Raw genomic sequence first — 21,947 nt, forward strand, 5'->3', positions numbered from 1 at the left:
GTGACCATTTTATATATGGAATTTGAGTCTCTGTGGGTTGTTTTGTTTTGGGAAGAGTAGCCTGGATCTGATCCCTGCACACACCAAGAAACAAGTTGTATTTGCAAGCACACTGCCAGAGCATACTTCTAGCTGAGCATGAGGTATGAGGTTATAGTCTCAGCAGCAGTGAGTAGTGCTAGCAATAGTGACTCTGTCTCAAAAAACAAAAAACTGAAATAAAAGTGCAACCAACCAACCTGGCAGCCTATATCTTTAACAAGAGCAATTAATTGACTTTAATTCAGACCATTTGTGGTCAGGCCCAGGCTGGAAGACAAAGTTGTTTGTACAGGGGCAGTTCCAGACAGCTCAAATCGCTAGTCTTGAGAGAATATGGGCTTTAATTTGCAATTTTTCATGAAAAAGTGGAAATGGGGATTTCTTTTTTAAGATTAAAAAGAATAAATTCATGTGTGTGTGTTTTGTGTATGTGTGCATGTGAGTATGGGTGTCCATGAGGGCCAGAGATGAGCATTGGTTCCCCTGGAAATGGAGTTATAAATGGTTTGTTTAGAAATACCCAGAGTGCTGGAAACTGAACTCTGACCATCTGAAAACGCAGCAAGCACTCCCTTAACAACAACAAATATCGGCAGTTAAAGCTTTTACCACATAGATTAACAGGTAAAATAGAACTGTATTTGGCCACAGACTACCGTTATCCAACTATCAAGACCCAGCTGTCCTGGACTTTGACAGGCACTTAGTGTGGCAACAGGAACTGACACTTTTGGGAACTAGATGACTTCCGGCCTTCACTAAGGTCCCAGGCCAGGATCTGGTCTGCTCCTCTCGCTTCAATCTGACTGTGTCTGAGTTATTGACTGAGGCAGTGGCAGCCCTCAAATACCTGGGCTCTTTAAGTCTGCGGAGGAGCGGTGTTAGCTCGAGGTGGCTTAAAGGTTTGCCCCAACCACTGAGCCCACGGTGGCGCTGGGATTAGACTCCGGGCTTCCTACTTCACTCCAGCGCTGCTTTTCCCACTGTACTGGGAAAGGTCATTTCAAAGACAGGATAAGTGAGTAGTGTCAGTGTGTCCAGCTTGCGCAAGCAGCCCACGAAAACTACAAGTTCCAGCATGCTTCACTTCGAAGACGTCGTTCGCTCTCCTCCAGCTCAAACGGCTTCTCGTTGGCTCGCAAGCCTAACGTGCTGCTCCGTGATTGGTCGCATCCTATGTCACTCGGAAGAACCCTTTTTAGTGGTCGGCTGGCAGGGGACCGGGACCTCTAAAGTTATGGGACCGCGCTCTACTAGGATAGGAGGTTGCCCAGCCAATAAGGCTGCCGTCCCGCTGAAGGCGAGGCTTTCCTTTATAACACTCCGGTGATACTAGTTCGGAGGGCTTCCGGCCGGAGACCATTAGCAAAGACACCCGGAAGGCGGAAGTCTTAGGGCGGAAGTGGCCGAGAGAAAAAGAGAATGGCGGCCGAGGCCTGGCTTTGGCGCTGGGGCTGGGGCCAGCGGTGCCCAGGGAGGCCTGGGCTTCCTGGCCCCGGCCCAGGCCCCACCACACTTCTACATTTTCTTCTGTTGCTGGGGCCGGTGGCTGCGGATATAACCGACGGCAACAGCGAACACCTTAAGCGGGAGCACTCACTCATCAAACCCTACCAAGGTGAGGCCCGCAGCCCGGATAAGTGAAGGCTGAGTTGGTGGGAGGCGGGCATGCCGTCTCTGCTGAGCAGAGCCGCTCTGCAGGTTTCTGGCTCGGCCCTTCGGGCACCTGTCTATGTCTGTCTCTGCCCACAGGGGTCGGTTCCAGTTCCATGCCGCTCTGGGACTTCCAAGGCAGCACCATGCTTACGAGCCAGTACGTGCGTCTGACCCCTGACGAGCGCAGCAAGGAGGGCTCGATTTGGAATCACCAGGTGAGTCCTTCCCAAGAGGCTACGGTTCACTGACCCAGTAATCTGCCTTCTCAGCAGCCAGGCTTAGTTTATACACATGCCGGTTTTCCGTACTGGTCACACAAGTAGAAAGAGAGAAGCCGTGCTGTATAGTTTACTTTGTGTGGGAAGCTGTGCGGGACACTTAATTTCTTCAGAAGCCATGCAAGGTAAGAAATGAGGTCTCCTTAGCAAGAAGCTAAGGTCCTTAGCTTGTAAGTTGAGTGTTCCTGAAGTCACATAACGAGAAATGAGTGGAGCTGTCAGACTGAATCGAGCCCACTTAATCCATGGAAAGATGAAACAGTATCCTCACTGAGTATTTTGCTGTGCGTTGGGTACTGACCTTGCCACGCCTTGTCAGATTTCATTCCCAGTGCAGGTGTTTGGAATAGGTGAGCTTGATGGCTTTGTGCTGAGCGGTATAGCCAGTGAGTGGCACAAAAATCACTATTTCAGCTGACCTTTCCGATCTCCACCCTCAGCAGTTATTTGACACACCTGAGACCCCTTGGACGCGCTTACCAGACCAAGTTCCCGTTGTCAGTGTGTGTTTGAGAGTCTTGTCATCAGTTACATCTCCACTGGACTTAAGGTGGCCTTTGTCTGGGAGGTCAGGGACCTGAGATGCCACTGTCTCGTCATTTGAGAGCAGTGCTGTGCAGTGTCTACGTTGGGAAAGGGGAGGAAGGGAATAATTTGGGGATAGGCCATGGCTTGAAAAGAAACCTGCTTCTCCGTAGCCTGCCTGACCCTCCCCTCCACCCACACAGTTGGCTAGTATCCTAGTTTTCTCCATCATCGTGCTCCTGGCCCTTCTGGCTGGTTGTGTGTTTGTGTTGCCCCTCAGCATCTCCTCCTCATGCCTCCTCATCCTGCTAGGGGCGTCTGCGGTTACTTTCGTCATTCGGCTTTGCCTCTCATCCTCAGATCCTGAGGTCCTATGTCTGCACAGCCTGTCCCTTGTCCCCGGGGCCTCTGCGCTCCTTCACTCTGTCTGAACAGTGCCTCCTGGTCATTCCTGACTGCTCTGTGGTTACTGTTCATGTGTAAAGGCCGGTTCATGTGCCACACACACACTCTGAGTGCTTGATTGATCATCTGTCTCCCCCAGGCCCATTTGTCACATCACTCTGTCTTAGGCTTTTCAATGACTTATTTTGCTTTTTCTTTCTTTTTTTTTTAGTTTTATTTTTGTGGTGCTGTAGATTGGACCCTGGTTCTTATGCCTGCCACCAAAGGCAAGCATGTCACCACTAAACTATGTATATAGCGTAGATACTACTTTTTTAAGTGGTAATGTAGTCTTGTAGTTTTCGTAGAAATTAGTGCAATATAACATTAAATTTTGTTTTGTAAAAAAAAAAGCAAGGTAAAAATGTTGATAGAACTGTTAGGAATTGGGTTTATACACAAGGAACAGACATATCCAAGTAGTGATGTAGTTTAGGTTTGAAAGTGACTGATGGTTATAACGTAGGCAATGGCTTGATGACCTCGAGGACCAAGAGCATTCTTTGTTTGCTTTGGCTGAATTGCAGCCCAGGACTTTTGCCTTTGGGCCCTGCTGACAGTTTCTAAATGTCTAGAGCACATTTATACTTCTGGAAAGACATTGCTTGGAACTCTTAGAAGTTCCTATTTACTGTTCCCTCACAGATCTGCATTTTGCTTTAAGTCTCCTTCCCTTGTATTCCTTTTGGGCGGGGCCCTGGATGAGCAAACCCTGACCTAGTACTCTCCGCTTTCTGTCATCTGTCTAAGTGTCTGATGCTTGGGGCACAGAGTGGAGCTGAAGGGCTGCTCTCTGTGTGCGTGGGAGGGGTCTTGTGTGAAGGCAGCAGCAGTGGTTGCTTTATTGTTGTTAGTGCGCCAGCCTGGTATCCTGTATCCTCTCCCTCTTTTTGAAGTTGATGCTGATGCTGAGGAGGTAGCTGAGTGTCTGTGGTACAAGCCTGAGGACCCAAGCACTCAAGCCACAGATCTGGTGCCTGCCTGGCTGTGATTTAGCTCAGTGGAGGAAGACACGAGAGGCTTCTGGAACTTGCTGGCCTGCCAGCTTAATCAAATCTGTGAGCTCCAGGTTTAGAGAGAGTCTTTCTTTAAAAATCGGTTGGAGGGTCTAGGAGGCGGCATAGCAGTTAAGCACTTAGCTCTGGCTGAGGACACTGTCTGTGCCTGAGTGTGTACCCCATCTAGTCTGCCTGTCTTTAGCTCCTGGGTATTCTGCCCTCTCCTGGCAGCTTTAGGCACCTGCACTTGTATATAGATTTCAAAAAAAAATGTTGACGGCTGTGGTGGTGTGTACCTTTAATCCCAGCAACTGGGAGGCAGAGACAGGCAGATGGCTGTCTTGAGTTCCAGACTAGTCTAGGCTACTTAGAAAGTTCCCAGCTAGCCACAATTAAATGGTGAGACCCTCTCTCAAAAACACAAAAATAGCCCTCCCCACAAAAAAAATTGTCTTGGGCTTAAATATCTTCGAAGGGACAGTGGGACAGTTAGGCGCTTATCTAAGCCCTGGATTCAACTCCAAGCACTGCAGAAAGACTTGTAAAGGATGTAGTTTCCAGCGTGCCAGGTAGTAGTGTTTTTATAACAAGACTGTTTAGGTGGCAAGAGTCCTTGGTAGCAGGACTCAGGATGCTGAGACAAGAAAATTTCTGAGAGTTTGACACCAGCTTGGGCTACAGTGTGAGACCCTGTCTTGAAAAAAATCAAACCAACCCAAGTGAACAAATAAATATGAATAAACTCAAACTGAACAGGGTTTTGTTTTTGAAATGGTCTCATCTAGCTCAAATTTGACCCCAAATTTGCTACGAAGTCCAGGATGGTCTTGAGTTGCTGGTCTTCCTGCTCAGTCTCCCAGGTGTTCATATTACTAGCATGCACCAGGGACCAGCGGGGGTATGTGTTGATGCAACTGTGTGCATATGCCTATGGAGGCCGGAGGTCAGCCTCAGCTGTTTCTCAGGAGCCAGCACATTGGTCTCTTGAGCTGTGTCTTATTGTCTTGGAGCTTGCTACCTGGCCAGTGAGCCTGAGGGTTCCACCTGTCTCTTTCCCAGCACTGGAAGTATAAGTGGGAACCACCATGTCAGGCTGGACAGGGCTTCTCTGTGTAGCCCTGGCTGTCCTGGAACTCACTCTGTAGACCAGGCTGGCCTTGAATTTAGAGGTCCATCTGCCTCTGCTTCCCAAGTGCTAGGATTAAAGGTGTGCACCACCATACTCTGGCTACCACCTTATTTTTCAAAACAGAACTCTAACTGAACCTGAAACTTGCCATTTCAGTCAGAGTGTCTGGCCAGAAGACCTCAGAACTGCCCATTACAGTCTCCACAGCTCTGGGTGGCCCTGTTTCTGGCTTCTGTGTGGCTGCTGGGGATCCAAACCTAGGTCCTCGTGCTGGTGCATTGGACACTTTATTCACTGAGCCGCTTCTTGCCTCAGCATCACAGGGTTCTAAAAACGCTCTCATAAAATAGAAATTTGTGTGGACAGATTCTGAGAAATTGTAATACAGCAGGGTAACCCACCACAGCTGTCTTTGGTTATATTGTGAGATGGAGTCTTGCTATTATCTCTGGTTGGTGTTGAACTCTGGTCTCAAGTGATTTTCTTATGTCAGGCTTTCAAGTAGCTGGGACTACAGGCATATATTACTGTAATGATGTCTAAGCTGATCTATTCCATCTGCTTTCTGTTTGTCCAAGCAGAGCTGTAGAAGCTATCAGACTATAAAATGATTTGTTTCTGCAAGGTTATTCTGGTTCTGGTGTGTAACAATGCATGAGAGCTCAGGGATAAGAACTGTGTCCTCATAAAGCAGCTTCTAAGTCCATTCCAAACTGCACTGTTTGAAGTCACCTGGTGGCTTTCTGCCGTATTACTCTGGAGTCTTCAGTCTGGGGTGCATGAAGGTATTGTGGGGCTGTGGTGCCATGGGACTGTCCCTGGGCCCCACTTCTGTCTGTGCCCTTTCCTGCCTCTGACCTTGCACGTTACTGTCTCCCTTCCCTTCACACTTGTCCTTGTCCCAAGGCTGGCCTTGCACCAGCCTGGGCTCGCTCTTGTGTTGTCCTCAGGAGCAGGGTCTTCATCAGTGATCTGCTGCTGTGAAGAGACGCTATGACCAAGGCAGCTCTTAAAGAGAGCATTTTATTGCTTGTTTCCTTCTCTGGTAGCTGAGAACACAATGGCAGACATAGTGGTGCTGGAGAGTAGCTGGGGGTCTACGTCTGGGCAGCAGGCAGCAGGAAGAGGACGACCCTGGCAGTGAGCCCACCCCCGTGACGCGGCTACCCCAGCCAGGCCACACTCCTGACCCTCCAGGGTTAGTGCCGTTCCTGTGCAAACCATCACAGTAGGGGAAACTGAAGTTCTGCGCTGCCTCTTCTACATGAGAAAATTAATACTTTTGGTCAAATACATATGTGCTACTTTGGTAGTTTGATACATTTAAAGTCTTGATATCTAGTTCTAATTGTGCCATGGTCAAGGATTTCTATCCCTGCACTTTTTTTTTTTTTTTAATTCTAATGGTATTATTCTTTGATACCCAAACTGTTTTAATTTAATTTCTTCCTTTGTTTTTTTCATCTATAGCCAATTTGAGGCCATTTTGCTAACTCTGACTTTGCCTTCTGAGTATTAGGATTCAAGTGTGAGTTGCCATACCTAGCCAAAATTTTTATTTTGAGATATTATAGAGTCACATACAGTTGAAAAAGAAAAAAAAAAAAAATAGAAAAGCTGGGCCTGGTGCATATCCTATCCTTGTAATCCCAGCTACTGAGGCTGAGGCAGAGGATCACAAGTTCAAGGCTTACCTAGGCTACACAGTGAGTTTACGGCCAGCCAGAGCAATTTAGTAAGCCTTTATCTCTAATATAAATATGAGGGTCGACAAGATGACTAGGCATATGAAAGTGCCTGCGGCTCAGGCTGACAACCTGGGTCACACCCCAGAATCCAAAGGAAGAAGGAACTGACTCCCACAACCCTGCCCTCTGACCTTCCCACTCATGTTTCCCCACAGGTAATAATAAATAAAGGCTAGAGACAACAAAGGCAGGTCTAGCAGATTTTCTTAGAGTTTAGGGAAGAAAGGGGCTGTCTGACACTGGGTTCACCCCCAGCACTGCAAAAGTAAATGAGTGAACAAATTAAGCTGTGTTATGAGTAGGTTCCCCCCCCCCCCCCCCCCCGCAGTCTGGTCCCACCTCCGCGTCAGCCCCAAATAACACACAGAGACACTGTATTAGATATAAAGCTGCAGGCCAGTTACTAGTTTTTTATCGGCTAGCTCTGTCTTAAATATTAACCCATTTCTATTAATCTAAGTGTATCCACGTGGTCTCATCAGTCCTCCATCTTGGATCTCCTCCCTACTCCTTCCTCTCTCCTCCTTGTCTCCTAGCCCCTCCTATCTTCCTTTCCTATTGGCCAACAGTGCTTTATTCATTAACCAGTATGAGAAACATATTTACAGAATAACATCTCCCATCATCTCCTCTTTTCTGTCTAAATAAAAAGAAGGGTTTAACCTTAGCATAGCAAAATACATAACAAAACAGTTATCAAAAAAGACTCACGTTAACAATATTTAGTCCATTAACATTTAGCAAGATTTAAAGAAAATGTCCTATCATTTATCTTATCTTCATGAGTCTAAAGTCCTATATGTAACTTATCTTTAAACCTCACTAAGGAAAACTATAACCATAACTATCTGTCTTCAACTCCATCAAAGACCACAGAAGAATAATATATAAACTTTAGAAATGACAGAGACTTCTTGCCTGGTCAGTCACCTGAAGTTCTTCTGTAATCTTCCATCTTCAGCCCATAGGCCATAGTGTGTCTAGCAGACTCCTCAGCAAAGCAGGAAACTTTCTGCCTGTATTGGCAGTTTGTCAGTCACTTTTCTCTGTGTCCTGCAGACTGTCTAGCAGACTCTTCTATGAAGCAGGAACCCTGTAACAATGTCCATCTTGTATCAGTAGTCGCTTTCCTATGGGTCCTGCATGTCCAGTTATACAGCATAAAGTCAAACAGTCTAGACAAGAGCAGTATCTTGTCCAAATGGCTAACGAGTTTCTTTAATGTCCATCTTCCTTTCTGACGCAGGTGGTATTGCCAGGAGCAGTTGTGCCTCACTGTTAAGAAAAACCCTAAGCCATTTTAAATGCCATATTCTGTAGGTCTTTGAAAGGTTTGAAGAATGTCTATTTATCTCAATGCATCTCTGTATATCTAGAAATCCTAACTAACTTAACTCTAAGTTTTGACTATCATAGGTAACTATCTATAATCTGTGCTAAATTATACATTACATTTCTAACTGAGCTATATAAACACAATACCTAAACAAGAGGAGAAATATACATATCACAAAATTGACCTTAAATTGTATCAATAAATAAAAATCCATTCCAAAACAAAGCATACATTTCTATACCATTAAGCATTTATAACCAAGCCTATATAAATGAAAACATTTATAAACAATATTTGGGAATTTGGGTGTCATTATTTCCAAACTGCTTCTTGCTGGTAGGGGGTGCTATTATGGGGGGTCCTAAGAAGATGAAGAAATCCTGGCTGTAGTCTGCAAGGCTGCCCTGTCCAAGCTGTTTTGAATGTTGGATCACCAGGGACGCTGCTTCAGGGGGTCTGGCTTGATCAAACCACATTAGTCTGGAAGGAATCTACAGCTTTTCATTTTCTGTGAGAACACAAATAGAAATCCTTTTCCCCAGTAACCTTTTCTTAGACTTAAATTTTGAAGTCAAACCATTTTTATAGTCTATAAATTGAATTAATCCAGCAGTATTTCTTTTAACAGTTGCTGTGATTTCCTCAGCAGTCAAACAATTTAAAGATAACAGAACAGCATATAGTATCCAAAGTTCTTCTGTGCTTTCCATCTTTACGTGGCTTTTTTATTACTTTATTTCTTCTACTTCTATTTTTTTTTTTATTTTTTGAGTTAGGGTTTCTCTGTGTAACTTTTATCTATCCTGGAATTAACTCTGTACACCAGGTTTACTTTGAAATCACAGAGATCTGATTGCCTGTCTCCCGAGTGCTAGAACTAAAGGCGTGTGCCACCACACCCAGCTACTCTGTCTTTTTAAAACCATTTTATTCTTTTTCTCTCCTAAGCCTACGTGTATTTTGAAACACACTGTAAACCTTTAGCAGATTTTCGTAATGTGAATCTGTCTTTACTGTAAATGTTTATCTTTTTCTGGCCATGAGTCTTTTATCTGGTTAACAACATTGCTAAAATGAAAGCCACAGCTGTATTAGCCATGATCTATCCAAGATGGCAGTGGGTTCTTTTAACACCAGAACTGAGAGCTGTGCTCACTGCCTTGGTCTATGCTGCCATCCAGCAGCATGCTGCCCGCTTGGAGATGTGGTCACTGCCATTGTCAGCTGTCATACACACCATTCAGTTGCTAACAGAGCTCTTTAAAAGCCGTGCGGGTTTTTTTGCCGATTACACTGAGTCAGGAAAGCTGCCTTAAAGGAGCCGTGCAAATCTCTGCTTGTCTCTAGCAAAGCAGAGCCCAACTGAGAAAAATGCTGCTACCAAGAAGCCTTGCTTGTCTCTGTTCTTTTGTTTCTAAAACCCTTTCTTAATTTTAAGTGGAAGTTCTTCAGTCCAAGTTGGATGTCATTATGATATGAGTAAGGTTTTTCTGCCAGCCCCAAATAACACACAGAGATTCTGTATTAGATTTAATTAGTTACTTGTTTCTTATCGGCTAGCTCTGTCTTAAATATTAACCCATTTCTATTAATCTAAGTATTTCCACGGGGTCTCATCTTATCGGAGAGAGGGGCTGGCATTCATCTCTCTCTGGCCTCCATCTTGGGTCTCCTCCCTACTCCTTCCTCTCTCCTCCTTGTCTCCTAGTCCCGCCTAGCTTGCTTTCCTATTGGCCATCAGTGCTTTATTCATTAACCAGTAAGAGAAACGTATTTACAGAGTGACATCTGCCATCAGCCGTGCACAGCTTTGACTGGATCTTGTGTCACATCTCTTCCGTGTACACACGGTAAGATGACTGACGTGAGGCTTGGCCTCTCTGCTGTTCTCCCCGTCTGTCTTCCCTGTCCTCTCTCTCTGCTCTTGACAACTTGAACATTTCTTACTCATCTTCCCTCTTCTATTGGTCTGGAAGTTGCAGGCTTGTTTCTCAGGGTTTTTATTATTCTCCTTGTTATTTATGTCTGTGCTTCTGTGTGTATGTGAACGTGTGCAGCTGCTTGTGGAGGCCAGAAGGTCCATCCCATCAGATCCCATGGAACTAGAGTTAGAGGCAGTTGTCATCTGCCTGAACTGGGAGCTGGCGAGAGCAGCCACTGCTCCTCAGACACTTCACCTCTCTCCAGCCTCTTGTTCCAGTTTTTTTATGGTTATCCTGGGTGGCAGGCAGGTAAGCACCTAGGAGGCAGAAACAGGAAGTTAGCTTGATCAAGGCTCTCCTGAGCTGCATAGCAAGACCCTGTTCTAAAATTGACATGGCTGGAGGTGCACAGAGCCTGGCTTTTATGTGCAACACTCCAAAACTTCCCAAACACACACACGCAGGTGCATACACGTACACTCATACTGCATACATGCATACCAGGTCCACATTTTACTAGTCTTAAGAATAATGTGTGCTTTTATCCTTTTACTTTCTTCCTGGACAATACCAGGACCTTAGGGCACTTTGTTCTTCCTGTTACCAGCCTCATTTCAGTCCCTTGTGTTGTGAGCCATGTGACACTGAGCAGTTGGGTGTAGCTGTAGGTTGTGCCTCCAGACTGTGCTCGCTGTTGTTTCTTTCTGAACCTGACCCCCTGTGGATCTGGTTCATTTCTTTCTCCTCAAAGAGTGAAAACCAGTGGGAGAGGACTGCTGGTAATTAATTCCTTTAATTCTTTTGTTTGTCTGAAATTGTCTTAATCTCTTTCTGGGTACATTTGCTGATGTAGACTCTGCTGCTGGCTGCTTTCTGTTTCATTTACCTTTCTGTGTGTTGTCTTTTGCTAATGTTGGCTCCTTTGAAGGTGGTCTGTTACTGTTTTTTTAAACCTCTGGTTAACCCTGTAGCTGGGTTAATCTGTTCTCTTTTATGCTACTGTTGAAGTGTCCAAGAAGGGATAACTTTCAGAAAGAGTTATTTTGGAGTCAAAGCCCAGACAGCATGGTGCTGGCTCTGGTGAAGTCTTCCACGGGTACATCATCTCAAGGCAGAAGGCACTCTGAAGTTGGGCATGCAGTCACAGGACTTGGGAGTTCAAGGCCAACTATAGACCCATAGTAAGACTTTGTGTTGTTTCAAAACCAACAAAAACAGGCTGGAGAGATGACTTAGTGGGTAAGAGTGTGCTTTGCTCTTGCAGAAGGCCTGAGTTAGATTCCAGTGACGTTGGGTAGAACATGACTGCCAGGATGATCTAAAGCCTCTGACCTCTACAGGCACCTGTGCTCACTTGCATTGTCCCTATGCACATACAATAAGTAAGAAAAATGAAGTATATCTTAAAACCAGACAGAAACAAACAAACTAAACAGACAGAAGCAACACAAACAGCTTGGGGTGAAAGGGAGAGATCACAGGAAAATAGGAATGACCAGTACTTCTCCCAGGTGGCCTTGGAAACCTTAACTTTTTGTGTGGGTTTATAGTTTTGGGATGGGTTCTAGGCAAGCACACCTCTACTCAACTACACCCACATCTCTCATCAAATCACCCTTGCGCTGGGAGTACCACATTCACATCCAGAAGACAGTGTCTCCTTACTGTTTGTCAGTCGCCTTCGGCTGTAGGACTGTTGAAGTTTGTGGCAGTCACAATCTCTGCTGCTTTGCTCCAGTCTCTGTGTTTCATTTTGGAAATTGAATTATTTGTGTCTTTTCTTTTGGGATCTTACTCTCAATTCGAAACACCCCTCCCCCATTCTTGGTATTTCTGAGTAACCTTGTATACATTAATTATTTCTTCATCTGTTAAGTTTGTTCATTATGCTATATTGTTTTGAAACTTTGTTTCTTAGTGTGAGTTTAAGAATAGCGCTTAATCTGCTACATTGCCATAATTGTCTTTTAGCCCCTTGGACATAGTTACTAGGAGCAGTCTTTGGATTTCTCTGCTTCCTTGGGTTTCCCTTTGTGTCTTTGATGCCTAGTTACTTGAGATCTCTGCTAACAAAAACACTTGTACACTTGTTTGTAGAACTGAGGACTCGGTGGGGCTGAGCCCTCCCTGAGAGGCTCTTCTGGTGCACTGGTGCACTCTCTTTAGACTTCAGTCCCAACTCAAACAAGGCCTCAGTCTCCATCAGCCAGCCTTGGTTGGGTTCATTGTCCTTCTGCATTTATTTATTTATTTATGTTTTTCAAGACAGGGTTCTCTGTGTAACTCTGGCTGTCCTGGAACTTGCTCTATAGAACAGACTTGCCTCTGCCTCCTAAGTGCTGGGATTAAAGGTGTGCTCCACCACTGCCTGGCCCTCCTGTCTTTAAGAGCTAGCTGTCATCGCTTAGCTGTTGTTTCCAGGTTTCATGACTGTGCCCAGACAAGGGAAGCTCATGCTGCGTGCTGTCACGCAGGTCCTTGCTAGCTCCATGCTCTAGGGTCTGCTGGGTCCCAGTGTCTTCTGATACTTGAAACAGGGCACTAGCCACCCTACCTGTCTGTGTTGGGACATTGTGTATTCTAATTTTTGAATTGTTTTCCTGGTTAAAAGAGTATTATGTTTCATTGTGCTATCAAGTTCTTTTGTGTTTGTTCCCAAACCAGGTCCTTTTTCCATTTGGGGAAATGTGCAGACAGTAACAGGAGCACCTCTAATTGAGTAGCTGGGGAGATTTTTATTCATGACCAAGAATAGAAGAAGTGGGAGGAGATAAACTGAAATCAGCTCCTCAACCTTGAGAATTAGGAGAGTATAAATACAGGATAAAAGCTCTAAGTTGGGGGAAGGCTTGGGAGGGGAGTAGTAGCCATGTTTTTGGAACTCGGGCACTTAACCCTTTTCACTCCTTTTGGGGTTCTTTTGGAAAGCTGCCGTGGTAGCTGTCAGCCATCCTGGCTGGGGGTTGGTTATGCAGCCGGTGTGGACAGGGATTGTGGCAGTGGTAGAGGTTGCCTGTGCTGGTTCTGGCAGCCATCTCCTTTCAGCCAGCCCACCTGAAGTGGGTTTACAGCATCCTGAGCTATGGCAGAGTAGAAGTAGGAGGTTGCTGTCTTATAGTCAGGGTTACGCTGATGGGATAAACACCATGACCAAGAGCTACCTGGGGAGGTCAGGCGTCACTCACTGTACAGCTGTAAGTCCATCTCTGAGGGAGGCCAGGGCAGGAGCTGATTCCGAGGCCTGGAGGGGACCTGCCTACCAGGATGCTCTCTATGGCCTGTGCATGCTGCTTTTTTTTTATAGCACTGAGGACCACCTGCCTGGGAGTGGCATCCGCCATGAGCTGGGCTCTCCCACATCAATCAAGGATACACCAAGACTTGCGCACAGGGTCATTCTGAAGGCCTGTCGTTGGGGCTCCTCCTCCTCTGTGGCTTGTGTGCTTGTCTTTCTTGCTGGCACACTGGGCTTAGCTACCATTTCATCTTTTTTTTTTTTCCTCCCAGTGGCTGAGTACTCTTGAGCCTGGCATTGTCAGATAGCTGTCAGACGGAGTATGGTAGCTCATGCCTGTAATCCCAGCACTCAGGAGGCTGTGGCAAGCCGATTCCTTTGAGAGTGAGGCCACTAGGGAAAAAGAAACAGGGAGGGGGAGCTGGGCAAAGTGACGCCTGTCAGCCTGGTCCTCAGGAGGCAGAGGCAGCAGCATCTAGTTCAAGGCCAACCGGTCTATAAATTGGGTTCCAGGACAGCCAGAAAACACTATCTTGAATAACAAAGGGGGTTGAGGTATGGGGCTGGAGAGAGATGGTTAGAGTATCTGGTTCAATTGCCAGCACCCACATTGGCTCTAGCTGTCTGTAACTCCAGGTCCAGGGAATCCACACTCTTGAACAGACACAAACACAATGGAAAGAGGGCGAGCCGCAGCTTGAATCCCACCACTGACTGAGAGCCTCTCTTCATCTGAACTGGATGTTGATGGCTTCTTGTTTACTTCCATTCTGCTAAGGCAGGGTCTTGTTTCAGTTTAGAAAAACAAGTCACTTTGTGACGTGGCAGGTTTTATATGATTTACATTACATGTCTGAAGGCTGTGGGAGGTTTAAGAACTAGCTGAAGTTTGAATCAGACTTCCACTTTTTCATCTGTTATGGACAAGTTACTTTGCCTCAATGTTTTTCAGTTTAAAATATGTATCTTAAATGGTGCTGATAGTCCTCTGAGATGCCAGGACAGGCATTTCCAGGTGAGGACAGTAAAACAGGATCGGGGTTTTATACACTGAGGCCTCAGACACCATTTGGCTTTGCTGCCTCATTTAGGGGCCAATAGCACTTAAGGTTCTGTTTCCTGATCCGTGTACCCAGGAGTGAATGCCTAGCGTTGGCGGGGTGGGGAGAGACGTGGGGGGGGGCATGCCAGGCCACACTCCCACTTGCTCCAAAGCCTTGGTCTCTGCTCCTTCTCCAGCCCTGTTTCCTCAAGGACTGGGAGATGCATGTCCACTTCAAGGTCCATGGCATTGGGAAGAAGAATTTCCATGGAGATGGCATCGCCTTGTGGTACACCCGGGACCGCCTTGTACCAGGTGGGGAGGTGCACAGTCAGGTGACCTTGCTGGGCCCCAAAGGCACGGGCACAGCTGCTGGGCCCTCGAGGCCAGCTGACCCTGAGGCACACCCTACCCCTTCTGACATACCTACTCCCTTCTGACGCACCTTGACAGTCCTGCCCATTGTTTTTTTTTTTTAGATTTCAATATGTGTCCCAGTCTGGTTTTAAACTCGTTACTAGCCCACATCACCTAAACATGAAAGTATTCTTTGTGCCTGTCAAGTAGGGCTCAGGCACACACCACCAAACCTGGCCATTCTGCCGTAGATTTTGAGAGAGAGAGAGAGAGAGAGTGTGTGTGTGTGCGCGCGCACACACACACGTGTCACACCTGTGGAGATGAGAGGGCAGCTTTGTGAGGTGTCTGTCCCTCCCCTTCATGTTGTCTGGGGATGGAACTCATGCCATCTGGCCTGAAGTGAGGACCGGTACCTGCTGAGTCAGTCTCCCGGGGCCCTTAGAGTTTAAGACGGTTCTTCCTGCGGCTCCTCCTGTGTGTCCTAGGTCAGGCACTAACGTACCCCAACACTTGCCTTGGTGGTTGCCCCGAGTTAAGGCCTCACCTTTTGTTGTTCAGATGGCCCTGGAGACCTGAGGCTCTTGGGCCAAAACTGTCCTTAAACTCATGGCAGTCCCTCAGCTTTAGCCTCTCAAGAGCTGCTGGGCTTTAGTTCTGTGCCGAGAGGCCAGGGCCTCTCCTCACCGCTTTGTCCCTTGAGGGTCCTTCCTCCTGGGTAAGGTACTAATGGTTGGGTTCTCTAGCTTCTGTGCACGCTGCCTTTGAGTTATCCATTGAATCATTCTGAAAGTATCTATCTCCTTATTCCAGGGCCTGTGTTTGGAAGCAAAGACAACTTCCATGGTTTAGCCATCTTCCTGGACACGTATCCCAATGATGAAACCACGGAGGTAGGACTCTGCTCTTCTGTGAATTGCACTGGTCCTGGCATGAAGGCATCCTCCAGGGGTGGAATGCTGTGTGCCCACAGGATGGCTGGGCATGGAGTAACCAGTGTCTTGGTTCCAGCGTGTGTTCCCGTACATCTCGGTGATGGTGAACAATGGCTCTCTGTCATACGATCATAGCAAAGATGGACGTTGGAGTGAGTTGGCAGGCTGCACAGCTGACCTCCGGAACCGGGACCATGATACCTTCCTGGCTGTCCGCTACTCCCGGGGCCGCCTCACGGTGAGTAGGCATGGTGGGGAGCTCGCTGGGCCTGTGCTGCTTCCACAGACAGGCTTCAGGACGTAGCTGGCTGGAGTCTGGGTACGTGCTTGACCTACCCGCCGACTGCAGGTGATGACAGACTTGGAGGACAAGAATGAGTGGAAAAATTGCATCGATATCACGGGAGTGCGCCTGCCCACTGGTTACTACTTTGGAGCCTCTGCTGGCACTGGTGACCTGTCTGGTGAGTGTGTGAGGATCTGTGCTCAGCAGTTAATTGCCTGCCTTCCTTAAGTCTTCCTTACTTTACCATCGGCTGTAAATGTCAGGATGCCTCAGGCCCATGGCCTCTTTGTTATCTTTAGGTGATAGGAGACTTTGGATCTAAGAATTGTAGTTTTATGGGTTTCTAGCTACAGCTCTATAGAAACACAGGTATTCAGTCTCCACCCAACTGCCCATCTGATCTTGCCCATCTGGTATAAATGGCACCTCTGCCTTTATGGTTGTCTGATGCCACCACTTCTACACACTCCCCATCTCTCCATTGACACTTGTGTGATACCTACCCCCTCCTCTCATGCAGAGCATGAAAGTCTGTCCCTGGCAGCTGTGCTCACAACTGTAGTGGCTCCCATCACATTCGATATGCCAGGCCCCTCCCCTTCCTCCTTGCTGACGTGGCTTACTTCTCCCTAAGCTGAGGGTGATCTCTGGCTGTCTCGTCCTGTCTGCTCGAGACCTGGTCATCTCCTTCGCGTCTTGCTTACATGTCCCCTTCTGTAGTCCATGCTCATCCCCATCACTGTTTGTCCATAGCATGTATTAGCCATGTAATTCACTGTTTGGGTTCCTGACCCTCCACTTCCCAAATGACAAGTCTCTGCGGACCTTGCTGGGTCCCCAGGCCTTGGTGGTCCCTTGGCTGTGACTGAGTCTGCTAGCGGCGCTTTGAAGGTCCTAGCCCTGGGCCCAGCTCCTGCTGACTAGAACTGGGCCATGATGTGCATGACCTGGCAGTATTTACTCCCAGGAGGGATGCTCTTAGGGGCTGTACTTCCCTCTAGCTGGCTACCTCCTTTCTCTCCAGGGAGGCATAGGCCATGTAGCCCCGGAAGTTTCTTATCTCCTGGTTACCTGGAATGTCCTCTGACAGTATCCCATGTCTGCAGAGGATGTTTGGGTTTGGTTTCTTGAAATAGCCTCTAACTCGGTGGCCCAGGCTGGCATGGAACTCACTAATGGTGATTCTCCTGCCTCTGCTTTCTCGGTGCGCAGAGGGTTTTGATAGGGGTGGAGGGTTGTCATTGCCAGCAAATTGACAGCATCAGGTTTGTTTGTAGACAGGATCTCTGTGTAGACAAAGCTGGCTTTACCACCATACCCCAGCTACCAGATACACACACACCCCTTACCTTGCCTTAATGGGTTCACAGAGTTTACCTATGGAGCTGGCTGGCTACGAGCCACATCACAGCTGGACTACATGCCTCACCTCTGAAGCAGAGCATCTTTTGTGCCTGTGTTAGTGTTTGGACCACACCCTTCTCAGGTCTTAGGCTTAGCTGCTGACTGCCTGTCTGTTTATCTGCGGCCTGCACGTGGGTCTCTGACAGGACCATCTGGTTGCTTCCTATTCTTGGAAGTATCAGACTTTTCAGGCAGCCCTAGGATGAGCATGCTGGCCCTTATCAGGTTTCTGTTTTTAGTTCATATCCTCTGCTCAGTGTGGTCTCTCCCTCCATGGTCATCTGAGTCTTGGCCATCGTGATGGCTCAATATGGATGCCATTGCTTCCATTACTGCAAAGAAACTCAGCTTTTAAGTTTGGACTCAGATCACTGGGAACATCTAAGCCCATGCTTTTTTCTCTCCTGTCTTCTTCCCCATGCTGGGGTTTGAACCCAGGCCCTTGTACATGCTTAGCACTAGCTGCACCCCAGCCCCAGAGTTGCTGCCTGCCTAGGAGAAAAAGTGCTTCTCCCAGGGGATGGGTCTGTGTCTGGCTGAGGGCAAGGGCCGTGGGCCACATCTTGAGGTGGGATACTTTCTGCCCTGTAGACAACCATGACATCATCTCCATCAAGCTGTTCCAGCTCATGGTAGAGCGCACGCCTGAGGAGGAAAGTATTGACTGGACCAAGATCGAACCCGGGGTCAACTTCCTCAAGTCCCCTAAAGGTATGTGTATCCGGCCATGCACCGCTGGGCTCCAGGAGGATTGTGGTCCTGTCCTGGCTGGGTGTGGACTTTGTCTGTTTTGGCTCTGACACCCAATCCCTAGTCGCAGTGTGTGAACACCCAGTGCCCACCTCTTCCCCGGCTGCCCTGGGCCGGTTTGTTGTCCGCACACATGAGTAAGAGGCTCCTTTCCTTCTATCCCCTAAAAGCCACAGACTTTGTGTCTGCTGAAAAATACCAGCCTGAAGGGGCTCGTCCCTGTCCAGGCCCATGTCCCTCTGTTTTTTTGGCTTTTTAGGAAAAGCCAGGATCCTATGTGGTATGACATCTCACTTTAAACATAGGAATTCTATCTTATGAAGCCCAGGCTGGCCTTGAACTCACTGTAGCTGAGGAGGATGCTAACCTTTTGAGTCCTGCCCCTAACCTGAGTGTAGGGATTACAGGTATAGCCACTGGGCCTGGTGTCTGACACCTCAGTTTTCAGATTTTACTGTTATTATGTTTAATTCTGTGCCTGTGTGTCTGCATGTGTATATCTATGCGTGAGTGTGGGTGCCCATGAGTCTAGAGGCTTCAGGTCCCTGAGTCTGGAGTTAAAGGCTGTTGTGAGCCACTCAGTGGGTGCAGGGAATCGCACTCGGGTCCTCTGCAAGGGCGGAACATCAGTAAGTACTTCAACTCCTGAGCCATCCTTCTGGCCCACTTACGATCCTGGTTGGTCTTAGATTAATTTAGAAGTAAGTTAATCCCTCCTCCACATTCCACCCCATTTGGTCAGTTTTATCTGCTGATCCCAGAAATGACATCTGCTTTGCCTACCTGTGTCCCCAGGCGGCAAGCAAGATGGAGACAGTCACTTGATATTGTCTCCAAAGCTCTGACTTCATGCTTAGCTCTCTCTGCCTCTGTGGAGGGGCTGAGCGTTGGTAGGCCACAGGTACCCATGGGAACCCCGGGGCTAAACAGCTTGGGGGGGACCCTGTGGCCTCCCAAGCTCCACCTGAATTCTACGGAGTGCATTTCACCTGAACTTTGCCCCCTTGCCAGGACAGATGTAGGACCCAGGCCTGCAGCTAGTCGGCTGGTGTGAGTAGGGTGGATGGTTCCCGAAGGCTGCGTGTGTGGCTGCCCCTGTGTGCTGTGTCCTTTAACTTCCCTCCTTTTCCCACAGACAATGTGGATGACCCCACTGGGAATTTCCGAAGCGGCCCCCTGACGGGGTGGAGAGTGTTCCTGCTGCTGCTGTGTGCTCTCCTAGGCATCATTGTCTGTGCTGTGGTGGGCGCCGTGGTGTTTCAGAAGCGCCAGGAGCGGAACAAACGCTTCTACTGAGTGGCCAGCCTGGCTGGAAGAGCCTGACCTTGGGCCAGGGCTCTTATGTGAACTTTTTTTCTACTGGGATTGTAAAATCAACCAACCAACCAACCTTATTTCTTTACTGTTTCAAAGAAATAATTAAAGTATTTTCATACATTTTGCTTCTGGCCCAGCTGAGACAGCTGGCGGACTGGGGCTCAGGGCTCTCCTACCGCTGGGTACTCTTACCCCATCCTGAGGTGTGCTCTTGGGAGCAGGGGAGTCTGTACTTGGGGCCCAGCTGAGGCCCTGTGGGCAACTGTCAAACACAAGAGCTTCTGTGTACTCCGAGTGGTTTTGTTTGGAGGCCTGTGGTAGCATAGGGTTTGGGATTCTGGGCCTTCTTGCTTCCCTGTAGCTTTTTACAAAGGTAAACCTCAGCTAAGGGCAGAGCACGGGGCCAGGGTGTGACCGTTTCCTAAATAAAGAAGCCAGTCTCAGCCTGGTGACTGTCCTGAGGGCTTTTTCGTTTCTGGTCATTTCCCAGTCTGGCATGGCGGTTGTCACATTGCCCAGCGGGGAAACAACTCTCCGGTCAAGTGAACTCACCTGGACATAGGATGTGAGCTCAGCCTGAGGCTGCACTGGGGATGGAGAGGGACAGCGGCAAATCTTGAGGGGTCTCTGGGATGATCTGGAAGGAGCCAGTGAACCTAGCAGAGAAGATAGCTGGGTGTTGTCAGTGGTGTGCCCTTTGGTTACTTGAGGGAACAGAGGGGAAGTAGGTATAAGCTCCCCTAGCTTCCCGTTGCCACCAAGACCTCCCACCATGGAGGAGTGTGTTGCCTCCAGGCAAGCGCTGGTTACCATCCTGGTAACCTGTGCTGGTTCCCACACAGTCAAGTAATTTTGATCTGTCACCTTACAAGCAAAAGCTGCCATTCTGCTGAACCATGGCCTTCCGTGTCACTCGGTGCCCAGCATACTTACTGTCCCTACACCGAGCCACTGAGAGCCGTCCGTCTTTGACAGAAGCTGCCGTGGTTAGGTGTCTGAGGTACCTCACTGCAACTGCCAGCTTCCAGCTTGTGTTTCTTCAGATTTGGGGCCGGTTGGGAAGCTGTAAAGGAGCCACTGCCCCTCTGACAGCCATCCTTCCGAGCACACATTCGCTCGTTTCCTCTGTGGTCGCGCGTGTTACGTACGTGGCACTGACAGGGTATCCGAGGCTTGGAATCTGACCGAACTTGGCACTCCTTGAGTTACTTAGGCACATTAGAAAGATGTACCTCTGCTTTTTAGAGCCCGCTGCAGAGTTGGGGAAATGACAGTCCACAAACACTTGCTTTGCAAGCATGAGGTTGGTCCCCAACACCACAGAAAGTTGCTGGGTGTGGTGACATATTCTAATAATCACAGAACTGGAGACTGATGGTCTGTGGGTGACCTAGTTAGTGACTTCCATGCCAAAGGGGCTCTGTGACAAAGGGGGGCACATGACATTCCTGAAGATCACACCCAAAGCTGTCCTCCACACACATGCATATAATAATAAAGCCTGCTCTCTCCACACCTAGCCTACCTAGTAAGTCTTGCAGGGTAGGACCAGACCAAGGCAGGGTCTATACTGGAGTCTCAACTTGGAGCCAACACTAAAAGTGATCTTGTAGATCGTTTCCAGGTGGGCTCTCTTTCCACATAGTGTGAAGAATTGTTTCTAAGCTCATACCCAGAGTCCCCTCCCCCAGATGATGATTGTTAAGCTCCTCTTTAGATTGTGATGTACTTGTTTTAAGTGGTATTTGGATGTACTCCTTAGCTCTTCAGACTCCACACTGCTGCTGTCTGTGCTGTGGTCTTGTAGCCCAAGATGCTGCCTGGCTGTCATGCTGGTAGGTGTGGCCAACCTTAACCCTACCCAGGACTACCTGGTGGCTTCCAGGCATTGCTCTTCGATGCTGTGCTGCTTCAAATGTTCTGGAACTGTTCCCACACGAGAAGTGTGGCCTGCAGCTGGGGTACAGTTCCAATTTTGCTAGCCAGGGTCACGCTGCTGTTCCTTCTGCCCCAGGCTGAGGGTCTGCACTCTGTGCTTCTCCAGACGCTGTAGTTCTGACCCCGTTTCTGTTACAGATGCTCAGGGGTCCTTATCTTCAGTTTCCTGGTTAGCTGTTTGCAGAGGTCCCTTCTCACGAGCTCATGAGGTCATTTGATGTGCTGTCTACATTTACATCTACATGGCATTTATTAATCTTTTCCCAAAGATAATTTTCCTAACGGTTTCTGCCTTTGAAGTTTTGCACTTTGTTGAAGCGGGGCGTGCGCATTGCCTGCGTCATTGCCTCTGCTGTGGCAGAGCCTCTGACTCACGCATCCTCCAGCACCCATGGCTGCTCCCAGGCACCCACTCTGGAGACTGCCCCCTTTCTCTGCTCATCACACACAGTTGTGATGCTGCTTTTCCCAGCTTCTTTCCAGCGGGGGGGGGTGTCATGTGAACCCCGTGGCTCAGGGTCCTCTCCTCTTCCTGTCTGGAATGTGGCAGAAACACCTGTGACTGAGGGCCGGAATGAGCACACACCTGTTAGCTAGAGGGGCCT

The 21,947-nt window shown here is 48.2% G+C and overlaps 1 protein-coding gene across 1 annotated transcript; it reads left to right on the forward strand.

Moving 5' to 3' along the window:
• The first annotated feature begins 1,370 nt into the window (after positions 1–1,370).
• Lman2 (lectin, mannose binding 2) lies at positions 1,371–19,866 on the forward strand. The gene is made up of 8 exons (XM_051194224.1): positions 1,371–1,660; positions 1,795–1,913; positions 14,553–14,670; positions 15,526–15,605; positions 15,724–15,885; positions 15,997–16,111; positions 17,929–18,048; positions 19,223–19,866. Exons 1-8 carry the CDS (start codon positions 1,465–1,467, stop codon positions 19,381–19,383), a joined length of 1,071 nt encoding a protein of 356 aa, XP_051050181.1. The 5' UTR covers positions 1,371–1,464; the 3' UTR covers positions 19,384–19,866.
• The last annotated feature ends 2,081 nt before the right edge of the window (positions 19,867–21,947 follow it).

The sequence above is a fragment of the Phodopus roborovskii genome, unplaced genomic scaffold (genome assembly GCF_943737965.1).
Source record: "Phodopus roborovskii unplaced genomic scaffold, PHOROB, whole genome shotgun sequence".
Lineage (NCBI taxonomy): Eukaryota > Metazoa > Chordata > Mammalia > Rodentia > Cricetidae > Phodopus > Phodopus roborovskii.